Below are 27,570 nucleotides of genomic sequence, written 5' to 3'. Positions count from 1 at the left end.
TCGGAATCAAAAATAAATGTTTTTTTTTTCTCGATAGGAATTCTATTTACAGCAATGGCGTCTCCGCTGGTTCATGGAATGATGATGTATGACGTAAGCAATAAGAATATTTCCAAAGAGCTGGCAGTCAATGACAAATTGAATACTGCGTCAGGATATCTCATTGAAGTAGAACTTCACAGACCTCAAATTTAGTAACCTGACGTAGGTAGTAGACAAGGTTGGCATTTTCTAAGAAGGCGGGAGGTATGAAGCAAAGTCACCCAGATGTTTGTGTAGTTGTTCGAGAGAAGGTTGGAGGCATAAAGCAAAGTCACCTAGATGACCATGTAGTTGCTTGAGAGAAGGATGGAGGTATGAAGCAAAGTCACCTAGATGTTCGTGTAGTTTCTTGAGAGAAGGTTGGAGGTATGAAGCAAAGTCACCTAAATGTTAGTGTAGTTGCTCAAGAGAAGGTTGGAGGCATGAAGCATAGTCATCTAGATATTCGTGTAGTTTCTCGAGAGAAGGTTGGAAGTATGAAGCAAAGCCACCTAGATGTTCGTGTAGTTGTTCGAGAGAAGGTTGGAGGTATGAAGCAAAGTCACCTATATGTTTGTGTAGTAGCTCAAGAGAAGGTTGGAGGTATGAAGCAAAGCCGCCTAGATGTTCGCGTAGATGCTCGAGAGAAGGTTGGCGGTATGAAGCAAAGCCACCTAGATGTTCGTGTAGTTGCTCGAGAGAAGGTTGGAGGTATGAAGCAAAGTCACCTAGATGTTCGTGTAGTAGCTCGAGAGAAGGTTGGCGGTATGAAGCAAAGCCACCTAGATGTTCGTGTAGTTGCTCGAGAGAAGGTTGGAGGTATGAAGCAAAGTCACCTAGATGTTCGTGTAGTAGCTCGAGAGAAGGTTGGAGGTATGAAGCAAAGTCACCTAGATGTTCGTGTAGTTGCTCGAGAGAAGGCTGGAGGTATTAAGTGAAGTTACCTAGATGGTCGTGTGGTTACTTGAGAAACAGGAAGGCAGGAGGAAAGAGGCAAGCGCAGGTTGAAGTGGAGGTTCCGACATTAGAATACTTTATTTATCTCGGCAGGGAAATTATTTTGCACTATACAGCTGCTTTCATATTACTATTAATTTCAGATACAATAAACATCGAATATATATTTACAAAAATTTGGGAACAGGGAAGGGGGACTGTGGGTGGGGGACTAGGTCAGTGCGTTTTACAGGCCACAAGCTGGTTGTAAAGTTCAATAGTTTTTGGTATGAACAACTCATAAAATGTTAGTATCTTGCTGATTGTGGTTGCTTATTGGGCTTAGTCAAGTTTGTGTCACATAGAAATATGTCACATTTGGTCAGACATTTGTCCTGAAAAAAATTGTACAAAATTGAAGAACAGGTTTTTGCCAAACTTTGTCGGTTCAGGCCTCGATATCCCGACCCCAAACATCATTACAAGTTCAGGCCGGTGTTTGACACCCATTCCAGGTGTTTAGAATGCAGTATTTAGAACCCTGCGGCTACTAGTATGCCATTTTGGGGAGGACGTTGCCAGTGGTATTTTAACAGTCAACATCAGCAATCAGTGATAGCAGTTGCAGGTGGGGGTTCAGGTATGGTACACAGGCAGAGTTTGGGTCGAACCGATATTTAAGTGTGTCCACCAATCACTATTAATGCCCTATGCTAAGAATAGGTCATTAATGTCACTAAGCTGTAAAAAACCTATGTAGCTAAAAGACGGAAACAAAACAATCTGTTTTTGTTTTATTTTTAAATGGATACCTCTGTGTGAATAAGCCCTAAAGTGAAGGGTCACCAACTTTTCCCTTGGAGGAACAAATGTTGCAAAATCTTGCTTTTAAAGGGCATGAATTTTGGCTGCAATTTGAATCCTTTTCGACATCTATACACTCTGTGAATCTATTGACTGTAATGAGAAAATAAATAACTAATATTTTTACCCCTTTCTGCCTGAATCCAAGCAAATCTGAAATTACTTTTACCCCTTTAAAAATAAAATGTATGTATTGACAGAGTGTTTTTGGTCTGTCCCCAATTAGTAGATAATAGCTCGGCCGTATCTGGCGGCTGGAAATCTCACCGCCGGACCTTGTTAACATTCACTTCTCTTGACACTGAACAGGGCTTCCCACATCCTTCTCTTCACCTCCGCGCCGAGGGCCTTCAACAGGATTATCTAACGTGTTTGCAAATTAACGCTCTGACATGAAAAGAGGAAAATGGTTAATTGACAAGGCAGCCATGTGACACGTCTATAAATACACGGGCGCTTCAATGGCTGCCATCTTTGGTCATCTTGTTTACAACAGGCAGGACCATTGACGACTTCTCCTCATAGATTCTTGCTGCTCTTTCTAGAACAAGTCTCGGATTCTTGCCGGTCTTACAGCAGCGGGAGGCGGGCCAGCAGGCAGCCAGGATGTATTCTTCATCTGTCACTGCAAACACTGGGCAATTAGGAGCTTCCGCTAATAAAGAAAAGAACTTCCAAAGAAAAGGTCCTTCACAAGCTCAAGGCTGTGGGACCTGACTGTCTTGTCAACTTGAGAATTACTGTCTTTCTAATTTTTTTTTTTTCTCTTTTCAGTTTGATCATAAGAACTTCAACATTGGTTAATATCGAGCGGATGAAAGAAAGTCCACTGTTTTATTGAGGAGAAGAGAGAGCGGGACGAGCGCTGAAGTCATTAGCTGCCGGCGGTGGGCCTGATGGAACAGGGGCATGTGTGACAATGGAAAGAATAGGAGGTTAAAGGGAAGGCTTCTCGAAAGTGAAATCTTGTGTCTATTTAAACATCACATAAAATAATAATAGTAGGGGTTAAGGGCGGTAGAAAAAATAATTCCACACAACTCCTTTGGGGAGTGCGAGAGGACTACCCAACTTATCCCTTATCCACAGAATATGGGAAGAAGTATAGACAATTGATAGGAAATCTGTATGAGGCATGCTGCAGCTCTCTTCAACTCTATGGGTTGGCCAGAGGAGTTATATCTGTTGTAATGATGATAATGTTTAAAGGTAACATGTCACCACACTTTTCACAAATACAGCTAGTGACAGGTTCCCATAAAGCCCTATTAACTAGCTGACACCCATCTTTTAGCTAACTGTTGTATCCCTTACATCCCCATAAAATCAACTTTGTTATCTTAACTGGCATACAGCCAGATCTAGCAAGAGTCAGAGGGGGTGTGTCCTGCTTGGCAAAGTCCAGTGGCTCCTCCCTATACCTCTTCAGCATTTAGGACCGCATGTTATGTGACCAGGGTGATGTTATGTAATGTGGAGGTGTAGAAGTCCATGGAGACATGCTGTGAATTCATGTGATCAGATACATACATTGGGTAGATTTTGCAAATGTTAGTGGGTAAAGGACCTTAGGATGACATCACCCTGGTCACAAGATATGATGTGCTGAATGGTAAGATTGGGAATGGAGAGGAGCATGGGAGCTGAAGCAGGACACACCCCCTCTGACTCCTGTATGCCAGGTAAGATAACGAACTTTATTTTATGGGGATCTGAGGGAAACAAGTTTCAACTAAAAGAAAGTTGGAATTTAGTTAATAGGGCTCTATGGGAACTTGTCGCTAGCTGTTTTTGTGAAAAATGGGATAGGTTCCCTTTAAGAGGGGAGTGCTTCAGATAGGACATGAAATATCCTTTTAAATTTTCCCTTTTTCCTTTATATCCCCCTCAAAGTCATATGCAAATGATTTGAGAATAAGTACTTTTTGACTCAAATGACTTACTTTGAGAGACTGGAGGGGGAGTGTTAATTCAGACATCGCTATCTTGGGATTTATAGCATCCAGAACCATGATTCAGGTGTCATTGTAAAGGTGAGAATCTTATCTTTCAAATCACAACAGGATTGTGTTTCTGTGAGCTACTTTACAGTAGTCTGTGAGTTAAACACATGAAGGTGAGCTGTGGATAAAAAAAAAGCTAATTTCTGACTAATGTCTTTAAAAGATTGGGCTACTTTAAATAAACTTTACCAGGGTAAGTCCAATAGCCTAATAGGGTCACCCATATAATACTTATCCTGGTAAAGTTTGTATAAAGATGACTGGACTTTAATATTTTCATGCCCCCTTCGACCAGCTGGAATATAGCTAGGCACGCGATGTAACAGGAAGTTCTAAATAATGCTGCAAGTCCCATGGCTTATAGCAGCTTTACATAAACTTTTCCAGTACTCTACGGGTCCCTATTAGGGTCAACGTTTAGTGAAACTGTCCAACCCCTTTAACTGCCTTTATTTCTGGATCTATAGTTCAAAGGCTTACAATCTGATTAGATTTCCATCTTTAGAATGACTCCAGAACAATGGCTCTGGCTGCTATAAAGCCCAAAATAAGAGTGCCTAAACTATGTGATGACTGCACTCTAAAATTTACTCTTTTCACCTTTTTCTTATAATTTTGGAGGTGACTTTTAGAATAAAAATGAGTAAGATTTACAATAAAGGAAGGAATTCTAGAACTGATATTTAATACTCTACCTGAGGGGGCAATAAGTTTAGTGGGGTAAAATGTGGTGACAATTCCCCTTTAAATCTTAAAGTAATTGGGCCAGAAGAAGCCAGAATAGAAATAATTCCTAACTTGGACATCCTATGGCTAAATTGGCTCCACCCACAAGCCTTTTGTCATCCACATTCAGATTGCTATTGGACACAGACTCTAAAAAATTCATCACTTTCCCCCTCACACAAATAAGATGATAATGGCGTCTGTACCCCAATACAAGACATGGTCATTCTCTACATAGGAGCCAGTCAATGGTGTCAGGGGTGTAACTAGGAGAGGCAGGGCCCCATAGCAGACATCTGAATGGGGCCCCCTACCACCTCAGAAAATATACATATTTGTATACTCACACATTTATAAACTGTTAAATTCATATTCTGCTTTATAATGTGCAGTATAAAATGTATATAAGGGTGCTCATCCTCCATTCTTTATTGTGTCAGGTCAGAAGCCAGGGCCCCCTTATACTGTGGGCCCCATAGCAGCTGCTATGGCTGCTACCACTGTAATTACACCCCTGTTCGGTGTAATTTATACAATTATCGCAAAGTATCTCCGGACCTTTCCTTTCTAGAGTTATTGAAGAAGATTACAAGAGAAAGTAAATGTCTTTACCGATGAATGTCACCACCTCACAGGATTACTTAATCTACGACGAAGGTCAGGATATGGAGGCAGCGAGGCTATAAAATGTCGGGAGATGTTACCTTGGCAGACATTACATATTATATATCATCTCAGTGTCACGGCCAATCAGGCTCAAACTGGTGCCCAAAAACTTTAGATAAAGGGCATGAATTTTGGCTGCAATTTGAAGCTTTTTCGTCATCTATAGACTCTAAGAGTCTGTGAATAGAAATGAAAAAACATAAAACCAATAGATTACTTTCAGGCTCACATCAACACAACAATCAATAAGACATAAAGATTATGTCCAAGCTCATATTTTATTGATCTGCTCCGTGAAGCATTGTCGTGGACCCTGGGCACAGATGACCTTGGCTAGGATATGGGTGGCAATAAACAATAGCATTACCATGCAAGTTTTTTGTGTAAGACCTAATACGCATTTTTGTATCACCGGCCTAAATAATTAGCATATTGGGGCAGATTTACTTACCCGGTCCTGTCGCGATCCCCGAGGTGCGTTCTCTGATGAGGATAAAGTCCGGTGCGATTCACCAAGATCGTACATCCATTTTCCTGCATGTGTCGCTTCCCCGCTCAGGTCCGCCGGAGTTCACCTTCTTCTTCCTGGTGTATGTGAGTGCATTGTCTTGTGACACAATTTGAATTGTAAATCCCGCGCGTTGTACGAATTTGTCAGGTTGTCCGCCGGCCACGCCCTCCGATTTGTGTTGCACGCTAGTCAGCGCAATTGTGCCAAAATCCGAACAAGTGCGGCAAAAACCCCACTTAAATGCGGCGCAAATCGGAAATAGTCGGGAAACCCAACGAAAATGCGCCGTACGGACCCTTAGTAAATGTGCCCCATTGTATGGACTGTGGGTGAAATGGAGAGGTAAATAAATGTTAAAACTTTAATCCATATTAACATTAAAAATCATGAAAAACACATACAAATACAGGCGAATTTTGGATAGTACGCTGTCATGATGCATGAGGATGTGTTTTGGCCTTGCTTTACTTCTATATGTTTTCTGATCCCATATGTAGACACACTCAACGTAGACAGATTATTATTATATTATTTAGATTAGATTATTACTATTATTATTATTATTATTATTATTATTGCTATTATTATTTGATGGTGTCTAAGGCTCCACACTACAAAATAACTCAATGGGGGATTTATCAGAGGTGTCTGAGAGCCTAACCGTTCTAGTTACCCATGACAACCAATCAGAGCTCAGCTTTGTTTTTCCCACAGTTGTGTCCGGGATCTCATGGTGGTGGTTGTGGAAAAGTTTCTGTTCATCAGCTCTACCACAAGGTCCTACTGCACTGAAATTGGAATATAACAGTACACAATGTAGGGAGGGGTTAGTCCGCTCACATTTTTCATATATGTTACAGGGAAATGTCAGAATCCAACCTTTTACATCTCCTTAGTGGCATTGCTTGCCCCCGACCCCATGTATCTTCCTTTGGTAATGACCACCTTAACTTGTATCTACGTCCTACTCCTTCACCGGTGGCCTACCAACCAACACCATCTTTCCTGATATATCTGTAAATCCCATCGGGAGATGACAACTAATTCTCAGGGATACGTAACACATGATAAAAATTAGAATTGATTTGCTTCTGTATAAAAACATTCTTCGTTGTATTGGGAAGAAATTTACATGAAAGATCTGGGAGTGGTAAAGCCCTTTATGTGAAGACAGAGAAGAATTTCCACTCCATAGCTTTCCTGCCAGCGGCCTTGACTTCTGAAGAATAAAAAGAGTCTTCTGAGTTCTCGTATTCTGCAAATCATTCATCTTTCACTTCAATTTGCAAGCAAATACCAGCACGGAGAGCAGTAACACAAAGATGACTCTCTGGATGTTGAAAATCAATGGACGAAAATTAAAAATCAACAAAGCTCTTACATTCGTCAAAATGAAATGGCCCATGATCCAGTCAATCCTTGTTACAAGCAAAATACACTGTTCGTCGGCAATAAACTGCGTCTACGTGTTCCCACATCATCACTGTAAATAGCCATATAATGGGCCATGATGGGCAAAGCTTAATTAGAAATGACCTCATGGTCCAAGTTGGATGAGTAAACTTGGCTTGGGGAAAAAAAAAAGTTTGTATTAATGAGCGGGCCCTAAAGGATGCTAGCCTATTGACCCTTCTGGGGGCAAATCCTACCTTTCTGTATAAGAACTCCAAAAGTCTTCAGGTTGTATCAATACAACGTCCAATAAATACTACCTCTGCAGACAATAAACATTTCTTCTCAGCAGTACAAAAAGTTTCCAGACTTAGTTATAATGATGTAAAACATATACAGGCAGTCCCCGGGTTACATACAAGATAGGGTCTGCAGGTTTGTTCTTAAGTTGAATTTGTATGTAAGTCAGAACTGTATATTTTATTATTGTAACCCCAACCAAATTTTTATTTGGTCTCTGTGACAATTGGATTTTAAAAATGTTGGATTGTCATAAGAATCAGGATTAACAATAAATCTTAATTACAGACACATTTAATAAGGTTATAGCTGTTTATTGTAGCCTGGGACTAAAGTACAGTAAATTACCAATTACCAGAGGTCCGTTTGTAACTAGGGGTCGTCTGTAAGTCGGGTGTTCTTAAGTAGGGGACCGCCTGTACATCACTAATTTTTTGTTTGTGAAATAATGGCCACAATATCTAGTCGAAGTGTCTTAGTAGAGGGTATTAACCCTGCTCCGGTTAAGTTAATGACTGTCTCTAATGTGTAGCAAGTAGACAGTCGTTAGCAACAGTTGGTATATACAGTATCAGTATATGCCTTTCCCTTGTAGACTACATGACCATTATTAGTACCCCCACAATTCCGAGTCCTCAACGCGTCATATAATACAAAGTCTAGCCCTAGTAACTGAATGCCGTATAGATACCAGGCTACAAAAACTAGTTTGTACATGTTGTGCCAAGTCATTATACACAAACAAATTTGCCAATAGTCCCAGAAATTTTTTAGAATTCTGTAGACCATGTCCCAAAAAGAGGATCTTCTTCAAACTCATCCTTGAAGTGGGGCTTAAAGAGAACCCGTCATGCAAAATAACCCCCCTAAACTAAATATATTTTCATAAACTGCCATTAGAGCGCATTGCCTCTATCCCTTCATTGTCTCTCTACATGCCTGTAAACCTAAGCAATAAGGTCCTAAAGCTGTATGCAAATCACCTGTGAAATGTCCAATGAAGCATTAGCATATTCAAGCTGTCCAATCTATTCATGAGTGGGAGGTACAGCCACACCCCCAGTGCATGACTGACAGCCTGTATAATGGTGTGAGGCTGTATAATGATGCGCTTCCTGGTGCTGGTGGCCACGCCCCCTGCAGCCTGTGTGTGTGTATAGGAGAGATACAGCAGCTCCAGGCAGCCATGTTACAGCAGAACATGTCAGATTCATGTGTAGCTGATGTCTGTGTCTCTCACATGTGTATTAGGAGGATGCAGCATGTCAGCAGATGCAGCACACACACTAGCCATGCTTTACTATACATCACACACAGACATGAGCAGGGGGAGGAGAGGGGAGGGGTAACAGGGGGTGACATCACTGCCTCTGACCATGTGACCAGCCTCATTTACATGATAAAGAATAGATGATATTACAATGATTAATGTATGAAATAACTAGATAAAGGCTGGGATGGGATCCTTGTGAGCTGCTCCAACAGGTAGTAGTGACAGGAGAAGTGACACAGACCTGATGACAGGTGTCCTTTAATGAGTAGACTGGGAAAGGGCAGTACTGTTATAGTCCAATTTTACCAATAAAGCCCCTTCTTTGGCACAGTGCCGATCCCTCTTGCTCTTCGAGTTACATACGCTAGGTCATGGCTGTGTTAAATACCAATAATACTAAAAAAAAATTTATGAAATTTTTGAAAGTTGAAGAATCTTTATAGCCCATAGCATCTAAGCATCGCACAGCTTTTATTTTTAAGTACAAAATCCAAAACGAAAACTTAGTTATGATTGGTCACTACCTGCAACAAGGACATTTTTGTTCTTGAATCTTTTCACTTTTCACTCAAATGGCCCCTAAATCCAGAGTTGTAATTTAGCTTTTGAAAGAATTTTAGCAGGTGTAAAAAGTATTTGAAGAGCCATTCAAATTGGATTGGCGTAACATTCCCAAAAAAACATAACTTCAGCTGCTAATCTGCATATTACCCAAACCAAATATTGAGACAAAATCTCCCACTGGTGTAAGTAGTGTTATAATAATATAGTAGATGGTGATTTTAGATGTCTACATCCACCAGCTTAGTTTTCAGTCTCCATGGAATATGTTACTTAGCAACAACCAAGAAACAAAAGAATGATACATGAAGAAAAATCAAGGTGAACCGATAGAATGATATTTCAGAAGTCAGGTGAATTTTTCTTTGTCAAACACTGAGAGGAGGACAGACAGGAACACCGACAAGACAGTAAGTCCTAAATCTACACCCACCTATCTCACTCATCTTACTTCTTCAAAACCAGCCAACAATCCCTCCCTACACCAAAGTGCAAAATACATAGACAAGGACAAAACAATACGAACAGATAAGAATGGTCAACAACCCAGGTCACAACAGAGAGAGCAGACGAAGTAGAAAATTTCCAAATATGATAGAGAAGTCTGAAAACGAACCAAGGCTATGATAACAGGACCTTTGGATAACCAACACATTAGGAAGATTGAGTAGGACTCTTATGTGATCTCAAAAGTGATTGAGCCAGAGCTCGGAGATCCAAACAACACAGGGGGCACATGATTAGTGTGAGAACCTGTCATTCACAAGAGTTAACTAACGAAGAACCAAAGCTAATTCTGCACGAATCAGTCCAAACAAAATAGTCAACTAAACCCATGTTCACGGTGCAGTAGTTCAGAAAGACACAAAGATACAATCAGTGCTGCCACATATACATATACAAAAAAAACCCATAAAAAAACACTTGCGTGAACATACTCATAATGAGGTCAAATTTTTATTCCATCCACTAATTGACTTTGGTAAATAAGCACATAAGTGTGAACAGCAAAGGTTAACCTTGTGACATCACTGTATTTTATGATGTCACCAAACATCAAACATTGTTGACCATGGTATGAATTAGCACAGACAGCCCCCCTCAACTCAAAACACAGCCGCACACCTAATGACTCACGTGAAATCAGACTGTTTAATAGCTTTTTTTTGTTTAGTTTAGGCTTTTAACAAAAGTTTTATGTTTTGCTCCGAGCCTGGGTCCCTGTGGACTCATAAGCACCTGATTCTGAATACTTTGTGACACACAACTTCAAAGACTGCTGACAGGTCTCTTAGCCACCGCTGTCAAGTGCCATTGTGCATACAAAGAGGGAGAAGAAAATCAAAGTCAGGAAAGGCGTTACTAGTGCAGGTTTCATAGTGGCATTTTTATTTTGCGAGATTTTCACTTTCATGGGACTGCGTTTACAGTCTTTCTAGTCTTACAGTTCGGCGTAATTTAAGCTGTGTCTTTGCCAGAGTTTATTTGCAGTGTCACATTAAAAGGCAATTACCTTAAAAAAAAAACTGAATACGAGTCCTTGAGTTGTCCTCTTCTTAAAGGGGTCTCTAAGGGGGGAGGACAGGGGTGTTTAAAAAGAAAATAACTCTTATTCTGCCCCAGCATTGCTCCAAAATGCAGTTTTTTTTTGTCACCATATCCAGCTGGAAGATCCTTCCGAAAATGAGGGGCCTCCTTGAACCATGAGACGTCACTTCCATTGACCATGGAAGATCACTTTCTTTGTTGTCCTAGGTCAAAGAAGTCCATTCATTGGGTAAAGAAGGTCCCTGAAGTATCTAAGTCATGCGGGAATCGGGTACAGGTAAGTATGTGTTCTTTTTTCCCCAGCCCCTGTCATCCATAAGGTTTTTACTAGATTCCAAGAAATCCAAAATGTAGGAGGGTATCTGTCACTTACTCGCCGCTAGGCTCCTTGCACATGAACGTGGGGTTACAGCACGTGACCGAGTGCAGGAGCGAGAATGGGGGAATGCTCCTCACCCCTCTCCATAGGAAACCAAGTGCCCATTACTGTCAAACGGCAAAATATATACGACATGTCCCATATTTCACTTGGCAACCACCCAGATTGATCACGGTGTACTGAGACACATTGGAGCACATTAATTTATCCGGTCCTGCGCAGTTCACGAAAGTGCACTGTCCGACGATCATGCCCTGTGCTGCGATTCACTAAGATCGTGCACCTGATATCCTGCATGTGTCGCTTCCCCGCTCAGGTCCAGCAGAGTTCACCTTCTTCCCCCTGGTGCATGTAAGTGCTTGATCTTGCAACACAAATTGAGTCTTAAATCCTGCGCTCCGTCCGAATCAGTTGGATCATCCGACGGCACACCCCCCCATTTCTGTCACATGAAAGTCATGCCACAATCAGATCGAGTGCAACACAATCCCCAGTTAAATACCTGTCCCAGCGGCGCAAATTCCGGAAACGACGGAAAAAACGAAAAAAGTGCGGCCGTGGACCCTTAGTAAATAAGCCCCAGTCGCTGAACTGTGACTGGGTGTCATAGACCTCTATAGGGGCCGTGATCTGGCCACAAATTTTGCAGCCAGATCACAGCCCCCATAACAGTCATGTGCATGAATTTCAGAATTTCAAAAACCTTTTCTCCCACTTTGTGGAATCGTTACTTCTTTTTGTAACCATTACATCATGTGACTACATTGAAGCTTCTGTACTGAAGAGATCCAGCCCCTGAGTCACACTGAACTGCCCATGTAAATCTCTGTATGCCTACTAACTGCATGCAAAGTGTTAGAGAAGATGGAAGTGGCCTCATTTAATACAACAAAGATGAAAATCTGACAAGCAATCAACCAAAAAAAATAAGCTATATACTGACGGATACAAAAATAAGACAAAATGGATTGTGGTTCTATTACAATCCATAACCATCTAGTTACTAAAGTGACTGCTTTATCCATATACGTAGCATCTTTTTACTGAAATTATAAGTTACGTAAACAGGTCTAGGTCACATAAGTGATGGGAAAAAAAAAATTTCCTGTATTATTCAAAAACATATAATTATCCTAAAATATACATTATGCCTTTCAATAAAAGAGAGCCATGTCCAGTGAGTGATGGCTGCACAGACCCTGAATCATGTCTCTTAGTAAGGGGGAAGGAATGCCAGACTCATTTCAATACTCGGGATGCAATATACCACAGCAAATTAATCTTTCACCTTTGAGCTTCGCAGTGAAAACAAACCATAAATAAGACGAGTTATCCAGCGCTCACACTCCAGCAACTGAAGGGCATTGCAAGATCACGCCGCTTAAAGGGACAGCAGCCCCAGTTTTACATGTCACCACCATTGGAACATTGCACCAGTATATGAGGAGGGGAAGTGGGAATTGTTACTGGACTATGAAGAGGACAAAAAGCTAAACAATAGTCACCATAGAAGATATGAGTATTACAATTGGCACAGGATGCATTACATATTCATAGTATCATAGTAGATAAAGTTGCAAAAAGACGCAAATCTATCAAGTCCCTTAGTCCAACCCATAGGATATTATAAACAGACAGCCCCCGGGTTACAGACAAGACAGGTTTATTAGGTTTGTTCTTAAAGGAAATCTACCATTTGATTTGATGCATTATGAAGCAAACATAACTAGAGAATGCTGTAGCCACACTGATGCAGGATCATATCTTGTTTAATCCCTGAGCTGAGTGGTTTTGCTGGAAAAAACTATTATAAAATTATGATTATGAAGCGCTTTTGCTTCTGTGCTGGGGTTTGGCGCTTCTCTTCTCACATTATTTATGTGTTGTGCCTGACAGGCAGAGGTAATCAATTGCTGCACAATCCGCCAGCTGCTGTGTATGAGTCCTCCAGCTCAGGTTGATTAGTCTTATCTGGACAGTTCAGGAAGCTCTGTGTAACGTCCAGGCTGAAGGCAATCCAGCGTTTCCAAGATCCTGAATGTTATAATTGTGTTTTTCAGCAAAACCACTCAGCTCAGCGATTAAACAAGATATGTGTCAGCATTTAAAATGGTAGATTTCCTTTAAGTTGAATTTGTATGTAAGTCAGAACAGGTATATTTTATAATTGTGACTCCAGACAAATTTTTTTTGTCCCTGTGTCAATTGTTTTTTTTTTTTTTTTGGATGCCTTCATTAAAGGGTAGGTTTCTGCAATATGGCAATCCACCAAACTGTGGTGGTAATAGGCAAATTAATTTGCAGGTAAGACAAGGGTCCTGACAGTCCCAACTTTACCCGGCAACTTGTAACGATGAGGTCAATGGAGGTCTGCAGATAATGAACACTGAAATTATTCAGATGTACTAATGCCCAATTTTCCTAAATGAAGTCCCTCCAGGTCCCACGTGAAAAGACTTTGTTCTAATAATCAGTGAATAATGACATATATATATATATATATATATATATTTCTAATGAAGGAATAAGACGTATAATTCATCCCAAACATCAGTGTGGGGCCACTAGAGACTGGGGGCACACAATGGTGAGGGGTAAGTTTACTGGATCGCTTGCCCCAATAACAACCGATCAATGAAGACCTACACCCTCCATGTCCATCCCAGCTCAATGCCACTTTCCTCCTCCAAAACTAGTTTCAAGGGTAAGAAACTAGACTTAGAGGGTGAGAAGAGCATAGCTGGTGATGTGCCACATCACTCCAAGGGGGAGAGCTTGACCTTAGGGTGGGCCGCAAGGACATATACTTACTTGGGGCCCCCAAAATCCTGAATCCACCAGTAATGATCATCTGCAAACAACAGTGGCCACTACAGGGGAACTGCATCCAGTCACATGATAAGCTGCCCTTGTAATATACAGATGGACCAGACTGTTTATTGGATGCTCTCTGCTAGATTCATAATCAGACATAAAATACCCCTTTTCTTTCTGGGGAACATTGGAAGGAGTCAGGGGTGTAACTACAGCGGTAGCAGCCATAGCAGCCGCTATGGGGCCCGCAGTGTCAGGGGGCCCAGTCATCCGACCTGACACAATAAAGAATGGAGGATGTGCACCATTATATCTATATTGTACTAATGTACCTAATGTATATTGTATAACATATACTGTGATGTATATATGCAGTATCTGGGATGTGTATATGGTGTCTGTATACACTGTATGTGAGTATGGTGCATATGGCACTGTATGTATGTTCATATGCACATGAGTGTATTTTTAGGTGTGTAACTTGCATGTGTGAGTATACTAATATGTATATTTTTTAAGTGGGAAGGGGGGCCCCATGCAGTAGCCTGCTAGGGGGCCCTGTCTCTCCTAGTTACGCAACTGGAAGGAGTAGTTTATGTGAGAGAGATGTGTCATGTGATCTAATACAAATGTAATCAATGTCTGTTTCCTAATGAAGTTAATGTCGATGTGTCGGCCTCGATTATACCAAATGTAGACTAAGAATCTGTTAACGAGCGACACATTGGGAGAAACATTGACCTTTATCGTAAGGCGCAGATGTAACTTCCTCAACTTCTCTTCCCAGGCATGGAAATAGACAGATCAGCCGAGAGCCGGCAACACAACGACAATATTCTCGCAGCTGTTCTCCCGGCAGACTGACATTCCTGTGGTCTGTGTCCCCAGGCATTGCCCAGCTGCAGGCTACGTACCACCTACCTCCACCTACCACAATGGAGAAGTCATGAATATTCAGGAAATTGATTTTTAATATCGCTGACCACCAGTCGAGAACATCTGCACATCTGTCCCATCATCCCCCCTGGGAAAAATTTACATAAAATAACAGACTCTTTGTTCCTATGGCTGAGAATATGGAGTATCTTACACTATACATCCAGCCATAGGGGGACGTCTAGATCTTTTTTTTTTAGACTAATTTTAAGATTTCGAATGAGCCCGATAATAGGTCTGAGCCGCAGTGGACGGATTAATTGAATCGCAATGTTCATACTACTTTGCCGGAGCATAAAAAGATGAAGAGGTGATTAATTAAATTAGCATTCCTGCATTTACTCTCAAGTACAGCAACTGACCTACATATTCGGGATAAAGACAGATTTACATCACCAGCTCCCTGTGCCTGGTGCCAGGGCGCCATATACAGGTGTTTACATGAAACTTAAAGGATCACTAGATCTCCAGATTTTACCCCATTAAACTACTAGCCCCCTCAGGTATAGTATGAAATGTCCTTTCTAGAATTCCCTTCTTTATATGACATCACAGCTTATCACAAGTCATATGCAAATGATCAGAGAAGAGTCATTTTTTGACTGAGATGAGTCACTTTTGGAGGTGGCAGTCACCTATAATTATTTATTTATATAGCACCTACAGATTACACAGCGCTGCACAAAGCATGGCAAATCAGTCCCTGCCCCCATGGGGTTCACAATCTAAACAACCTACTAGTATGTTTTTGGAGTGTGGAAGGAAACCGGAGTACCCAGAGGAAACCCCTGCAAACACAAAGAGAACATACAAACTCTTTGCAGATGTTCACCTGAATGGGACTTGAACCCAGGACTCTAGCGCTGCAAGGCAGAAGTGCTACCCACTCAGCCACCGTGCTGCCCACTAAAACTAGACCCAATCTTTGTGTCATTTTAAAGATAAAAATCTCCTCTTTCAGACCACATAAGGATTGTAGTTCTTGTTACTATATATTCAGAGATACAGGCAGTCTGTAGCCCTTTCCCGCCAATGCCATTTTTTCATTTTTAGATTTCCCTTTTTTGCTTCCTATCTTCAAAAATCCATACCTTTTTTAAATTTTTCCATGTATGGAGATTTATAAGGGATCGTTTTCTGTGTTCCAAATTGTACTTCCTTTTGGCGGTATTTCATTTTCCATGCCGTGTACTAGGAAGTGGGGGAAAAAAAATTCCAAAGGAGTGAACTAGAAAAAAAACCTCCTTTGCGCCATTTTCTTGTGGACTCCCCCTTTATTCTTTCTACTCTTCTCAGTCAAATATGACTCATCTCTGCTCATTTGCATATGAATTTATAGGAGATTTTTTTTTTTTTATAGGTAAATGGGTGAGAATTCACATAAAAGAGGTCAGGATGGGCCACTAAATGTTTGATTTGTTGGGCTTAATAAAACAATATTAGTCCTATTTAAAGAGAATCATCCCTCACCCAACTATTTATACAGTTATGTAGGGCTTTTTTCACACTTTTCCACCAAAATGGAGGCATCTTATAGATCCCAAGTTCAATGGGAAAACAACCTACTATGGGGGCAGGTGTTATAGACAATCCCTAGTAGACCTATTGATCATATCATCATCTGGTCAACCCAAATTCAGCGGCAACCATTGCCTCCAATCACTGCCTTTAGAGTGGTTGATCAATGAGGAATATTTACCCCCTATACTGTTCGGCAGTCACACTTGTATTCAATGCCATTAGGTGTATTCTGCTCCAGGCACCTCTGCTTTAAGCCTGTAGGCAGTGAATGGAGCTGTAATGTGTGACTGCTGCTCCATTCAAATGTGAAATATAGGAGAATCCAGCCCACTCATCTGACTCCCAGTGATCATACATTTATCGGCTATATCGCCCCCTATGATGCGAGAGGGGACGGTGCAAGGCCGTGCAGTGGGCCCGCCAACAGTCTGCGCTGGTTCAGACGCAGGCTAGGGGGCAATTCTGCAGCAGGTCAGTCCTGGGGTAACCCCCGTAGATGCCCACAGGGATTTAGCACTTAGCACCAGCATAGGATAAATGCGTCCCATAGATTATTAATTTTGAGTAAATCATCACAGAATGGGCTGTTTTCCCCAAAACCATTTCTCTATTAAATCCTATTTTAGTGTATTGGGCCTAAGCTGTGATACTGGACACAGTCCTATATATATAACAATGACCTTTCTGTAGAAGGCAAATTGTTGGATGCTACTTATCCCAGAGGTTCCTCTTATATCAAGATCTGCTTTGTATAATAATTATAGCCCAGGAAGCATCGTAAAAGAACGCTGTCATTTTTGACACTTTCCCCAGGAATTGAACACCAAATGGATTACACGTAACATGTGATTTTCTTCTACTAATTGTCTCCTCACAGTTAGTATGCACACAAGGCGTCCCTACTAAACATATAACATACACAATGTATCATTTCCATTATGTTCTAGGCCGTCTATGAAGAGGCAATTCTCTTCCATACAGATGCTACTCTACCATCCCAATCCTAGCAAACGTATTTTTCATTTTTTAAAAACCCATGTAGTGACAGAGAGTGGGGTTCCTACTAAATCATTCTGGGTAATCCCTGTGGTGTTGGGGGAGAGGGCCTGATCTACCCATTTCTGCCTTGTCTGAGTCCATTAGTGATGGGTCGTTCGCAAACGAACCAACACAAAAAGCCGGCTCATTTGCGTGAACCACATAAGCCGGCTCACCTCAGTGAGCTGATAGCTCACTAAACCCTGCATCTAAATGGCTCACCACGCCCCATTTGACCCGATAATATCGGGTTAAAAGTGGAGTGGTGAGGGGCGCCTGACTGGCCTGTGGCTCCCTATTATATATTTAATAGGGAGCCGTTCAGGAGCCAGAAGAGCCGTCTATTCTTAGTGAGCAGAGCCTAATTAGCCAGCTCACTAAGAAGAGCCGGAATTCCCATCACTATGAGTAAGGTGGAGTCACTATCGCCACCTATTATAACCTATTACAACATTTTCTTATTCATTTTCACTGCTATTTATGTTATTCTGTCGCATGGTGGGCAGCCTGATATGCTGTCCATCCAGAACCTTCTAGAAGGGGGAACTTACCATTAATAAAAGGGGTGTGGGAAGTCAGAAGTGGTGTAAGGTAGAGTTGCAGAGTGTTAGTGCAGACTGTCATGAATTAAAATTTTTCTAAAAAAGTTCCTTAAGCTCCCTCTAACATTTTAACCATACACTTCTACTCAACTTCATTAACAAGAGGTCCTCAACAACATTTGCAATCAGACCCTACAGAATTGTCCAAAGTAGGAAAGTCCCTTTAAGAAATTATTCATTTGTACACAACATAAGCCAATAAGAACAACAGCTACTGTATATTGTTGCTTGAGGGAGGGGGGTGATCAGGAAATTCTCACCATATCATAGATTGCATAGAATATTAATGAGAATGACTGCTCTCAATGCTGGCATCTTGTAGTACTATCTGAAAATGTATCATCAATTCATCAGAATATTAGCATAAAATAATAGCATAATAATAGCGTAAAATAAACAGCAACACTTGTTGGGAATGTCAATCCTTGAACACAAATTTTACAAATATATTTTTAAAGAATTGTCATATAGTGATTGGTCATCAGTTTGTCTGACACATAGCTCTGAATTTCCTAAACTCAGATGATAAAATTCGGACTATCTACAGCCACCACTGGAGGGCACTCAAGAGCATATTCTATATCTCTATACAATGAATGAATTCCCACTAATGCCAACTTCTAGTTTCCAATTATACATTAAATATATATTGTATTATTCATACACAGGATTTTTACCCTGACCCATATATATATTATAGAAAAACACTTCCCAAATATCACCCACTTTTCAGAAAAGAGTCAAGGATGCTGAACAATGGAAGAAGGTAGGGTCTCTAGTAACTCCCCCCACAGCATAATGTTAAAAGTTGATTGTAGATGGAAGGAGGCCATTGATATCAAACACAAGAAGGCATGGCGCCAGGTAAGTGATGGTACATTTCCTTTAAATCGAATACTTGGTAGCTGTCCTCTGTCTAGTGACGCCCAGACCCATTATAAGTTCCTTTTCTTTGTTTGCTCAACATCTGGATACGGGTCTGTGTCTCGTCTGATAATACCAGACCGACAACTGACGCCTGTCTACCTCCCATCGCTTTCCCTCGCTTGCTCCTTATCTTTGCACAGTCATATCTATTGTCTTAAAGGGTTTCCTATCACTTTGTGCCTATATGTGAGACGGAGAAGAGGAAAGGTTCCCTCATTCCCATCCTAATGGACAGGTAGGGTGTCAGCTTCCTATCACGCGCTTATCTATCCATACAGCCCGGCGATCGTCAGAGGTGACTTCTATCTGACAGCCCGGCGCTCGCTGCAAGATAATGGCTTTTCAATGTGCATTTCTCTGCCTTCCTGAAAAATACAGCCTGTCAGCAGTTCAGACAGCAGCAGGTTACAAGGAAGAAAAAAAAAACATGTTAATGGTCTGAGCAAAAATACCCTACACATCTCATGGGAAAGGGATGAAGAAGCCGCGTGAATAATTCACTAAGGGGACGAGAGTTTTTTTGAATTGTGCCAGACCTGAGATCCATTATCACATCTGCCGGTTCTGTGACCGGGGAAATGAAAGTTGTGCTAAACCGGGGTCAAACCAAGTGCCAATTAACCTGCCGTACTCAACATACATAATAGATGATGTGTATTATAAAATACGGAACTTTACTCATAATGGGGTTCAGAAGAAGTTTTTATCTTTGGTTTGACTAACTTGGAAGAGTAACTAGATGAACTAGAAAGTCCCTACTGTTTCTTATCCCCGAATAGAATTAATCTGTTGGTTTTCCTAAATAACTGTATTCTCTCAAGTATACACTCAAGTATAAGCTGAGGTACCTAATTTTATCACAAAAAACTGGGAAAACTTATTGACTTGAGTATAAGTTTAGGGTGGGAAATGCAACAACTACACTTAAATGAAATGTCAAGCAGCAGAGCCCCCTAAATGCCCAGCAGCAGAGCCCCCTTTGTCCAGCAGCAGAACCCTCCTTAATGTCCAGCAGAGCCCCCCTGTCTTGTAGCAGAGCCCCCCTGTATAGCAGCAGAGCCCCCCTTAAAAATAATAAACTTAGTACTTTCCTGCAGTGCTCATCCCCTGCATCTTCTGCTCCCGGCTCGTCTCCCTCCAAGTCCGGCAGTGTGGGCCGAAACTTGGCTATGTTCTCTGCCCACTATGACGTAAACACACTATGACGTAAACAGGCGGCGACATGCTGCATCATAGTGTGTGCATGGGACAAGGGTATAGACATGCCTATGCCTGCACTGCTGGGAAGATGCAGGAAGAAGACGAGCCACAAGGAGAACAGAACGCCAAAGGGTAAGTATATACTTTTATTTTTTTATACACTATTCCTATAATAATACATCCATCATTATTTGACGGAAAACACATTGGAGAGATTTATTATGCATTCTCTGCAAGTTCTCACTTTTGGATCTTCGTGTCAGGGAGCAGGACAACAGGTGGACTTCCAGGGGCATGGACGCCCAGGCCCACTGCATTCACTAAACCAGTGGAGACTATAGCAGAAATCTTTGCTAGGTCAGACTTGGTCTAAACAGGTCTGATTTGGTGAAGATTTTGCCCTCATTACAAGGCTCTGGGTCTCCTCTGATAATTCCACTTTCTCCTTTTTGCCCAGGAAGCAAAACCAATCTGGGCTCCTACTAGCCAGCCCCTAACCATTGGACCAGGGGTGAGCTACACTCTACATTCTGGATCCACAGCCAACCAATTCCACCACCTTGTGTGTTTCTGCAGAGATTAATGTTCACGGCCTGTTTCCTGCTGCTTTGTTGGAGTCTGAGATTTCTGTCTCCATATATGATCCCTGGCTACTGCCGTCTAACACAACGGGCCCCCCTTTCACCATCTACCCAGGGATCTAACACTACACATAAATCTGGGGGATCCCTTCACTATACTACGAGCTCTTCCTCTTCTTGCATCTCCCCGTTGGCCCTGATGGGTATTGAAAATGCCTGTTCTTCTGGAAAAAGTCACCCATGATATAAGTTTGGCACTAGACCGCACTACGAGCCAGCCACTCAGGTCCCTGGGAATCCAGCTGCCCCAACACTGTGGTCTGGCATGGCAGGTGGGTAAATCTGCCCCTGATAAATGCTCTTCACCTGTATGGGAAACTTAGAACAACAATCCATCTTTAATCTGATCTCAAAGATGAAAATCTAAAAATACTACATCCAGCAGATATCCCACCTGACACCTTAGAGATCCTTCTGCTAAAAGCGTCTATAAACATTTTAATTATGAGATCAATAACTTTAGCGCAGTTCAGACCTTCTCGGCCTCATCTTGTTTGGCTCAATACGCACAGAGCATTAGCGGAGCACTTGACTTTTGCAGGATGAATATTACAGCTTTCCTATGACCTCACGTTCACCCTTAACATTGTGCCATGGATGTGGTTGTTGTGCCCTGTATATGGGACATCTGCATGCTGCAGGCTAGGATATTCTGCTGGTGCATGGTACTATAACATCACTTGTATGGAAAGTATTCAGACCTCTTACATTTTCCATTCTTTGTTTCATTGCATCCAATTAGTAAGATCAATAATGTTCTATTTTGCTCAATAATGTGAACTCTGCTCCTATCTCACCAGTGCCCCATAGTGGATATTCTTCTAGCCCTACTGGTGGTCCTGCACCTCAATTGTTCCTACCCAACCGGATAATTTACAAGGTTGTCCACTAGCAGCTCCCGGAGGAATACTATGCTCTACTCCTGCCCTGAGTGTAGTGGTGACTAAGGCACGGCCTAAATTAGGTGAGCAAGCACCTGAATGACCTATTACTACAAGGTTAAGGATCAAGCTAAGTGATGTCATCATTTCATAGAAGGTATAATGTACATAACAGCAAGATAAGTAGTGTCACAATTTCAGAAAAGCCATAGAGTATGTTACAGAAAGGTAAGTAAAATTCCAATTTCATAAAAGGTATAAAGTATATAGCAGTAAGGTAAGTAATATCCCACTTTCATAGAAGGCATACTGAATACAACAGCAAGGTAAGTAATATCCCACTTCCATGGAAGGTATACAGTATATAACAGCAGGGTAAATAATATCCCACTTCTATAGAAGGTATACAGTATATAACAGGAAGGTAAGTAATATCCCACTTCTATGGAAGGTATACAGTATATAACAGGAAGGTAAGTAATATCCCACTTCTATGGAAGGTATACAGTATATAACAGGAAGGTAAGTAATATCCCACTTCCATGGAAGGTATACAGTATATAACAGCAGGGTAAATAATATCCCACTTCTATAGAAGGTATACAGTATATAACAGGAAGGTAAGTAATATCCCACTTCTATGGAAGGTATACAGTATATAACAGGAAGGTAAGTAATATCCCACTTCCAAGGAAGGTATACTGTACATACCAGCAAGGTAAGTAATATCGCACTTCCATGGAAGGTATACAGTATATAACAGCAAAGTAAGTAATATTCCACTTCCATAAAAGGTATACAGTATATAACAGCAAGGTAAGTAATATCCCATATACTGTATACCACAGCAGGTCACATAATGTCACAACATTGTTCAATTACACAGTATACAAAGAGTCAACATGTATACTCAAGCACTGGGATAGAAATAATAATACCACATTGTATGCAAGGTTGCTTCATGTTGCGGCAACAATACATTATTATCAGAGGGTCGTAATCCACTTCAGTGCAGATAGCTCAGAGCACAGCAGTGTGAGGAGACACCTCCAGTGCACTTAAGGCAGTTACAAAGATCAATACTTTTTGTATCTTTAAGCTACTACTAACACAATAAAACTAAATACTAGTGATGGGCCTGACGAGTTCAAGTTTGGGTTTGTTTTGCCAAACCGCAAATATTTGTACCAACACCAATCGCGGGTGAGCCCAAACACGAACCCAAACTTCTGGCTGAAGTCTTGAACCTACAATGTTCTTAATGGACCTTGACATTGCAGTTTGGGTCCACTCATCCCTACTAAATACCTCCCCATGATTACTATCTAACAATAGCTTCCATTTCACAAGGTCCAACCTGTTCTCAAATACTCTTTAATTTTATTTCAATAGCTCTTTGTAGTATTCAAAGTGTCAATTTAAAGTTTGCCAAATCTTTTTTTATGTCACAAAAAGGAGTGCAAAAGCCATGAGGCGAGTTGAGTTTTTTGCCTCAGGCAGCACCACCTGCAGAAAGATGGGGGGCAACATCAGAAGGTGGGAGTGAGACACCACAACTAATTTACTAAAAAAAATAAACTTATATATTACTACTGGATGAGGAAGAGAAGGCACCAAACTATAGCTCTCCCCAGGCAGCAGAGAGGTTAGGTCTACCCCTGGTCACAACCTCCTACAATACCCACATGCTGTACTTATTATGCTCCACCCAAGGGAATAACACAACGTAAGGTAAGAGGGAGCAACACTACATCCCAACAATGAAGATGATGGAAGTTCTTACCTTCTTCTTGTTGGTGGGGCAGATGTAGAACTTGTCGATCACGGTGGTGACTCCCGGCTGCAGGTTTAGCTTTGTGTATGTAGTTCCATAATCCGAAGACCTGGTTACATCAAGTAATGAGATGTTGTCAGTTATTAAGATCTTATAATCAGTGAAAGACTTACAGATACAAAGTCATATACATATAACTACTAAGTGTAATAACAAGGAATATTATGGAGTTATAATATAAGACGCCTTGCACTACCGGGGGTCATTCTCTACCTCCTCATATCTATGATATGGCGACATTTCTTCAAGGATTTAATGCGTCTATAATACCTGTATAATAGTGTAATATAATGTAGGTGGCTTTAATAGGAACATAAACATAACCTTGTGACCACAAACTGATGAAGCAACTCAGAAATGTGTTCATCTTTTCTATGTAATCAGTGGACAATGCTGTCTTTTTAAGGGGGACAAACATTTTTGACCTTGACTTGCACCATCTGTAGGCAAACAAGGCAAATCGGGTCTGTGTACTTTTAATGGAGTATGTCTAGTATTTCTGACATAACCATAAGATGTATCAAAAATACACAATAGATGCAGGTCCCATCTCTAGTCCCGTCTATCTCATGCCAAATGGAAATTTGTCTACACAAGCAAAGGCACCCAAAAGTCAGGTCTATGTGGCCACCAAAAAACAGCTCTTTACTTTGCTAGATTATTTTTTAATAGAGAGTGGCTGCGCATACGTGGACAGCTTTCCATTAAGCCTGGCCACGGATGGGGGTGCTCAGACTCTCCTTTTTCGAGATATGTGCAACTCCCAAAGGGGATTTACATCTATCCATCTATACACAGAATAGGTCATAAATACGATACATGAGAAAGCCGCTTTAACGGAGTGGGTGACTACAACTATTGATTAAGAAAATACAACATTAAAAGTAATTCTACCATCAACATCAAATATGATAAAACGTTGGCACCAACTCATAGATCCAGGCACCGTGACTATGGTAATCTTCTTATATTTGTTATTCATGGCCTCCCTCCATCTAACATCAACTTTAAAAATGATGCTAATGAGCCCGAGGGGCTAACCTAGCTTTAAAGACTGATACACTGTCCCACCCTCCCCCTGACTCCCTCAGCACTTGTGCAGCCTGCTGTAATTTCAGTCCTGAGGGAGCAGGGTGGAGGGTAGGACAGTGTATCAGTCTGTAAAGCCAGATCAGAGCGGGCTAGGAGAGCCCCTCAGACTAATTAGCAACATTTTAAAAGTTGATTTTAGAAGGAAGGTGTCCCAGGATTCTTGATTCTGATGGTAGAATTCCTTTAAGTAAGGGAACAATCCAAATTTTTTTTTCCATCTGCAAAACAGAACTACCGATGTCCTTAAGCTTTATCTTGTATTATAGCTCATTCAATTAAATGATCCACAATCCCAGATTCAACCTATAGACAAAAGTGGTTCTGGAATAGAAATTAGAATTTATATACAAAGAGAGTGTGTATAGGCAATTATGTACAAAACTTTATTTCATCAAAAAATTCACCACACAATAGATTCCCAACATTAAAAACACCTAAAATGTGCCAACGTGTAGAGTTAGAAATAAGATTTTAGTCCTATCAGAGAATAGCCATTAACCTCTTAGGTGCCTTAAAGAGGTTTTGCCCACGGAACAAGTTAGGCCATATCCACAGGGTAAGGCCTAACTTGTTGATCGTTGGGGGTCTCAGTAATGAGACCCCCCCCCATATCACGAGAACGAGGGGGCTGATGGGGTCCCAGATACCTCAGTCGAACCCCTCGTCGCTCCTGGAAATTAATGGAGCAGACGGCCGCGCATGACCACTCGGCTTCATCACTGAGCCCCCCACTGATCAGCAAGGATAGGGCCTAACTTGTTTCGTTGGAAAACCCCTTTAATAATGAATTCCTCCAACTATACACAATCAGCTTAAGATGGACCATCCAAGCCCTGATATTTTATATCCCAACTATTATCCGGGGTGATATCTACAGTAACTTTATGCATAATTTACCGGCCCAGAGAGTTCACTCTAGCTCTAACTTTAATATTTGCGATATTGTTTTACATCTCCTCATGTTATTTTATATATGTGATATTATGTCTATGCTACATTGGCTTCCTCTCCTGCCCAAACCGCATGAAATTGTGGTGGCTTCGTAAACCGCCACCCATCATAGAGTAATTAGCGGTGCAGACAAGATGAAAAAAAACGCGATGTATGAGAAAACGGGGAAAATGTTATCCTATAGCGCAAAAAAACCTCCTACAAAAACAATATCGTGCCATGTGCTGAACCAAAAGAAAACATTATTTTTTAATATTCATACTTCCCAGAAAACATATTTTATCGGCACCGAAACCTGAGTCCCCTTGTTCACTCGGAGGCTTAGTTTTCCCACCGCTTGTATAATACTATATTTATTACTATGGCCTTCGCTCTCTTCGGTACAGTAGGTCACATTTCTTATATTAAATATTGATCCGTAAGAAAATGGGAAACACCGGCTGTAAAAATCTGATATGTTAGACGATTTTAACAATTCTCCGCTGGAAAAATGGTTCGAGGAATTTAACAATTCTCTGTTGGAAAAATAACATTAGTTTTATGAAAATGTAAAAAAAACTGCACCGTAACACAAGATCTTAGTTACCATGGAGGCCGAAAAAAGTCGTCGACACAAAGACTGTAGAATAAGTTGTATCTGAACTAAAGCAATGTATAGATATAGAAATAGTGTGGTCTAGCAGGAGTTATAAATTATTAAGTGTTGTAACTCTATGCTGTAAGAGTGTCAGGTGGCTTTAGTGCTGAAGATCACCATCACTCGTGGTGTTCAACATTTGGCAGGATTGCAGACCCAACTTCTCCGATCTCGGGATGAAGTCCTGGTTGCTCCTTCCTTCATCCCCAGAGTTTTCTGGGATTGCAGTGGGTTCCACCTGAGACCAGAGGTTGGCCACTCTTTTACATAAATTGACAATGTGCCTTTACTGCCTTAATAATAATTCCTGAATGGTCATCAAGTGATTCAGCAGTCCAGCTACTTACTTTAGTGCTGTCTGCAAACTCTATGTGGATATTTGATTATATATCTGAATACTGTTGAATAAGAGGAGCTGAAACAAGGGAGTTATGACTCCTCCTGCTCCCTCCCATCTCCCTGTGCCTGTCAATAAGATGGACTGTGAGAGAGGGAGACACAGTGGGTGATGCCATGGTGAGAACAGTGAAAGGCTGAAGTTCTCAAAGGAGGCAAAAGACACAGACACATGTACATTTCCACTCCATCACTTTTAGACCTCATGCACACAATTGATTTGTGCTCTCTGATTGCAAAGAACAGGACTGGAGAAAGGGGCGATAAGTGAGAAGGAGAGAAAGCTTGGAGAAGAGGTTTATGAGAGACTACAGGGTGGAGGAGACAGAGACTGAAGAATGATGTGGAGGTGAAACATACTAGAACAGTAAGCAATGGAGCGATTGTAGTATCGGGGGCAGATTAAGCCATAACCCATCCTACAAAACTGGGTATGGCCCAGTCCACTTGGACTGTTTGAGGAAGCACGGAAAAGTGCTTTGTTTCCTGCCTGAAGCCCCTTCTCTTCTTGAGACTTTGTTGAGTCTTGTTTCTCCCAAATCCAGATAGCTATGAAATCTTGACTGCTAGCCAGAGGGGAGGAAACTAGACTGAAGGGAGGAGAACAATAACTGGGCACCACAGCCCACCATGGATTTCGAATTAGTGGCCCCCAAGACAATAAGGATAAACATCTGTTGAAATCAAATGTGTGCAGAGAAATTTGGCTGGATTGTACCCCATATTCTATGGTTAAATCCCACATCAAAAAACATCAACATCTAACCATGGCAGGAAAATGAGGCTCAAAAATCTACAAGCTGTAATGTATTTTGCCCATGTGAACATATCCTTCTGAAGACAGTAGGGGAGATTTACTTACCCATCCGTGGAGTTCACCAAAAGTGCAATGTCCGTCTATAATGCACTGTGCCGTGACT

At 41.3% G+C, this 27,570-nt stretch overlaps 1 protein-coding gene across 4 annotated transcripts in view; it reads right to left on the bottom strand.

The window, feature by feature from the left end:
* The window catches only part of SORCS2 (sortilin related VPS10 domain containing receptor 2), a 661,827-nt gene that overhangs the window by 255,867 nt on the left and 378,390 nt on the right, over positions 1–27,570 (bottom strand). For all 4 annotated transcript variants that reach the window (XM_072126131.1, XM_072126132.1, XM_072126133.1 and 1 more), the window contains exon 3: positions 23,524–23,623. In XM_072126131.1, coding sequence (XP_071982232.1) covers positions 23,524–23,623 — 100 coding nt within the window. The remainder of the gene's footprint in view (positions 1–23,523; positions 23,624–27,570) is intronic.

This window comes from Engystomops pustulosus, chromosome 1 (assembly GCF_040894005.1).
Source record: "Engystomops pustulosus chromosome 1, aEngPut4.maternal, whole genome shotgun sequence".
In the NCBI taxonomy this organism is placed as follows: domain Eukaryota; kingdom Metazoa; phylum Chordata; class Amphibia; order Anura; family Leptodactylidae; genus Engystomops; species Engystomops pustulosus.
This window is presented reverse-complemented; position numbering and strand designations above follow the sequence as displayed.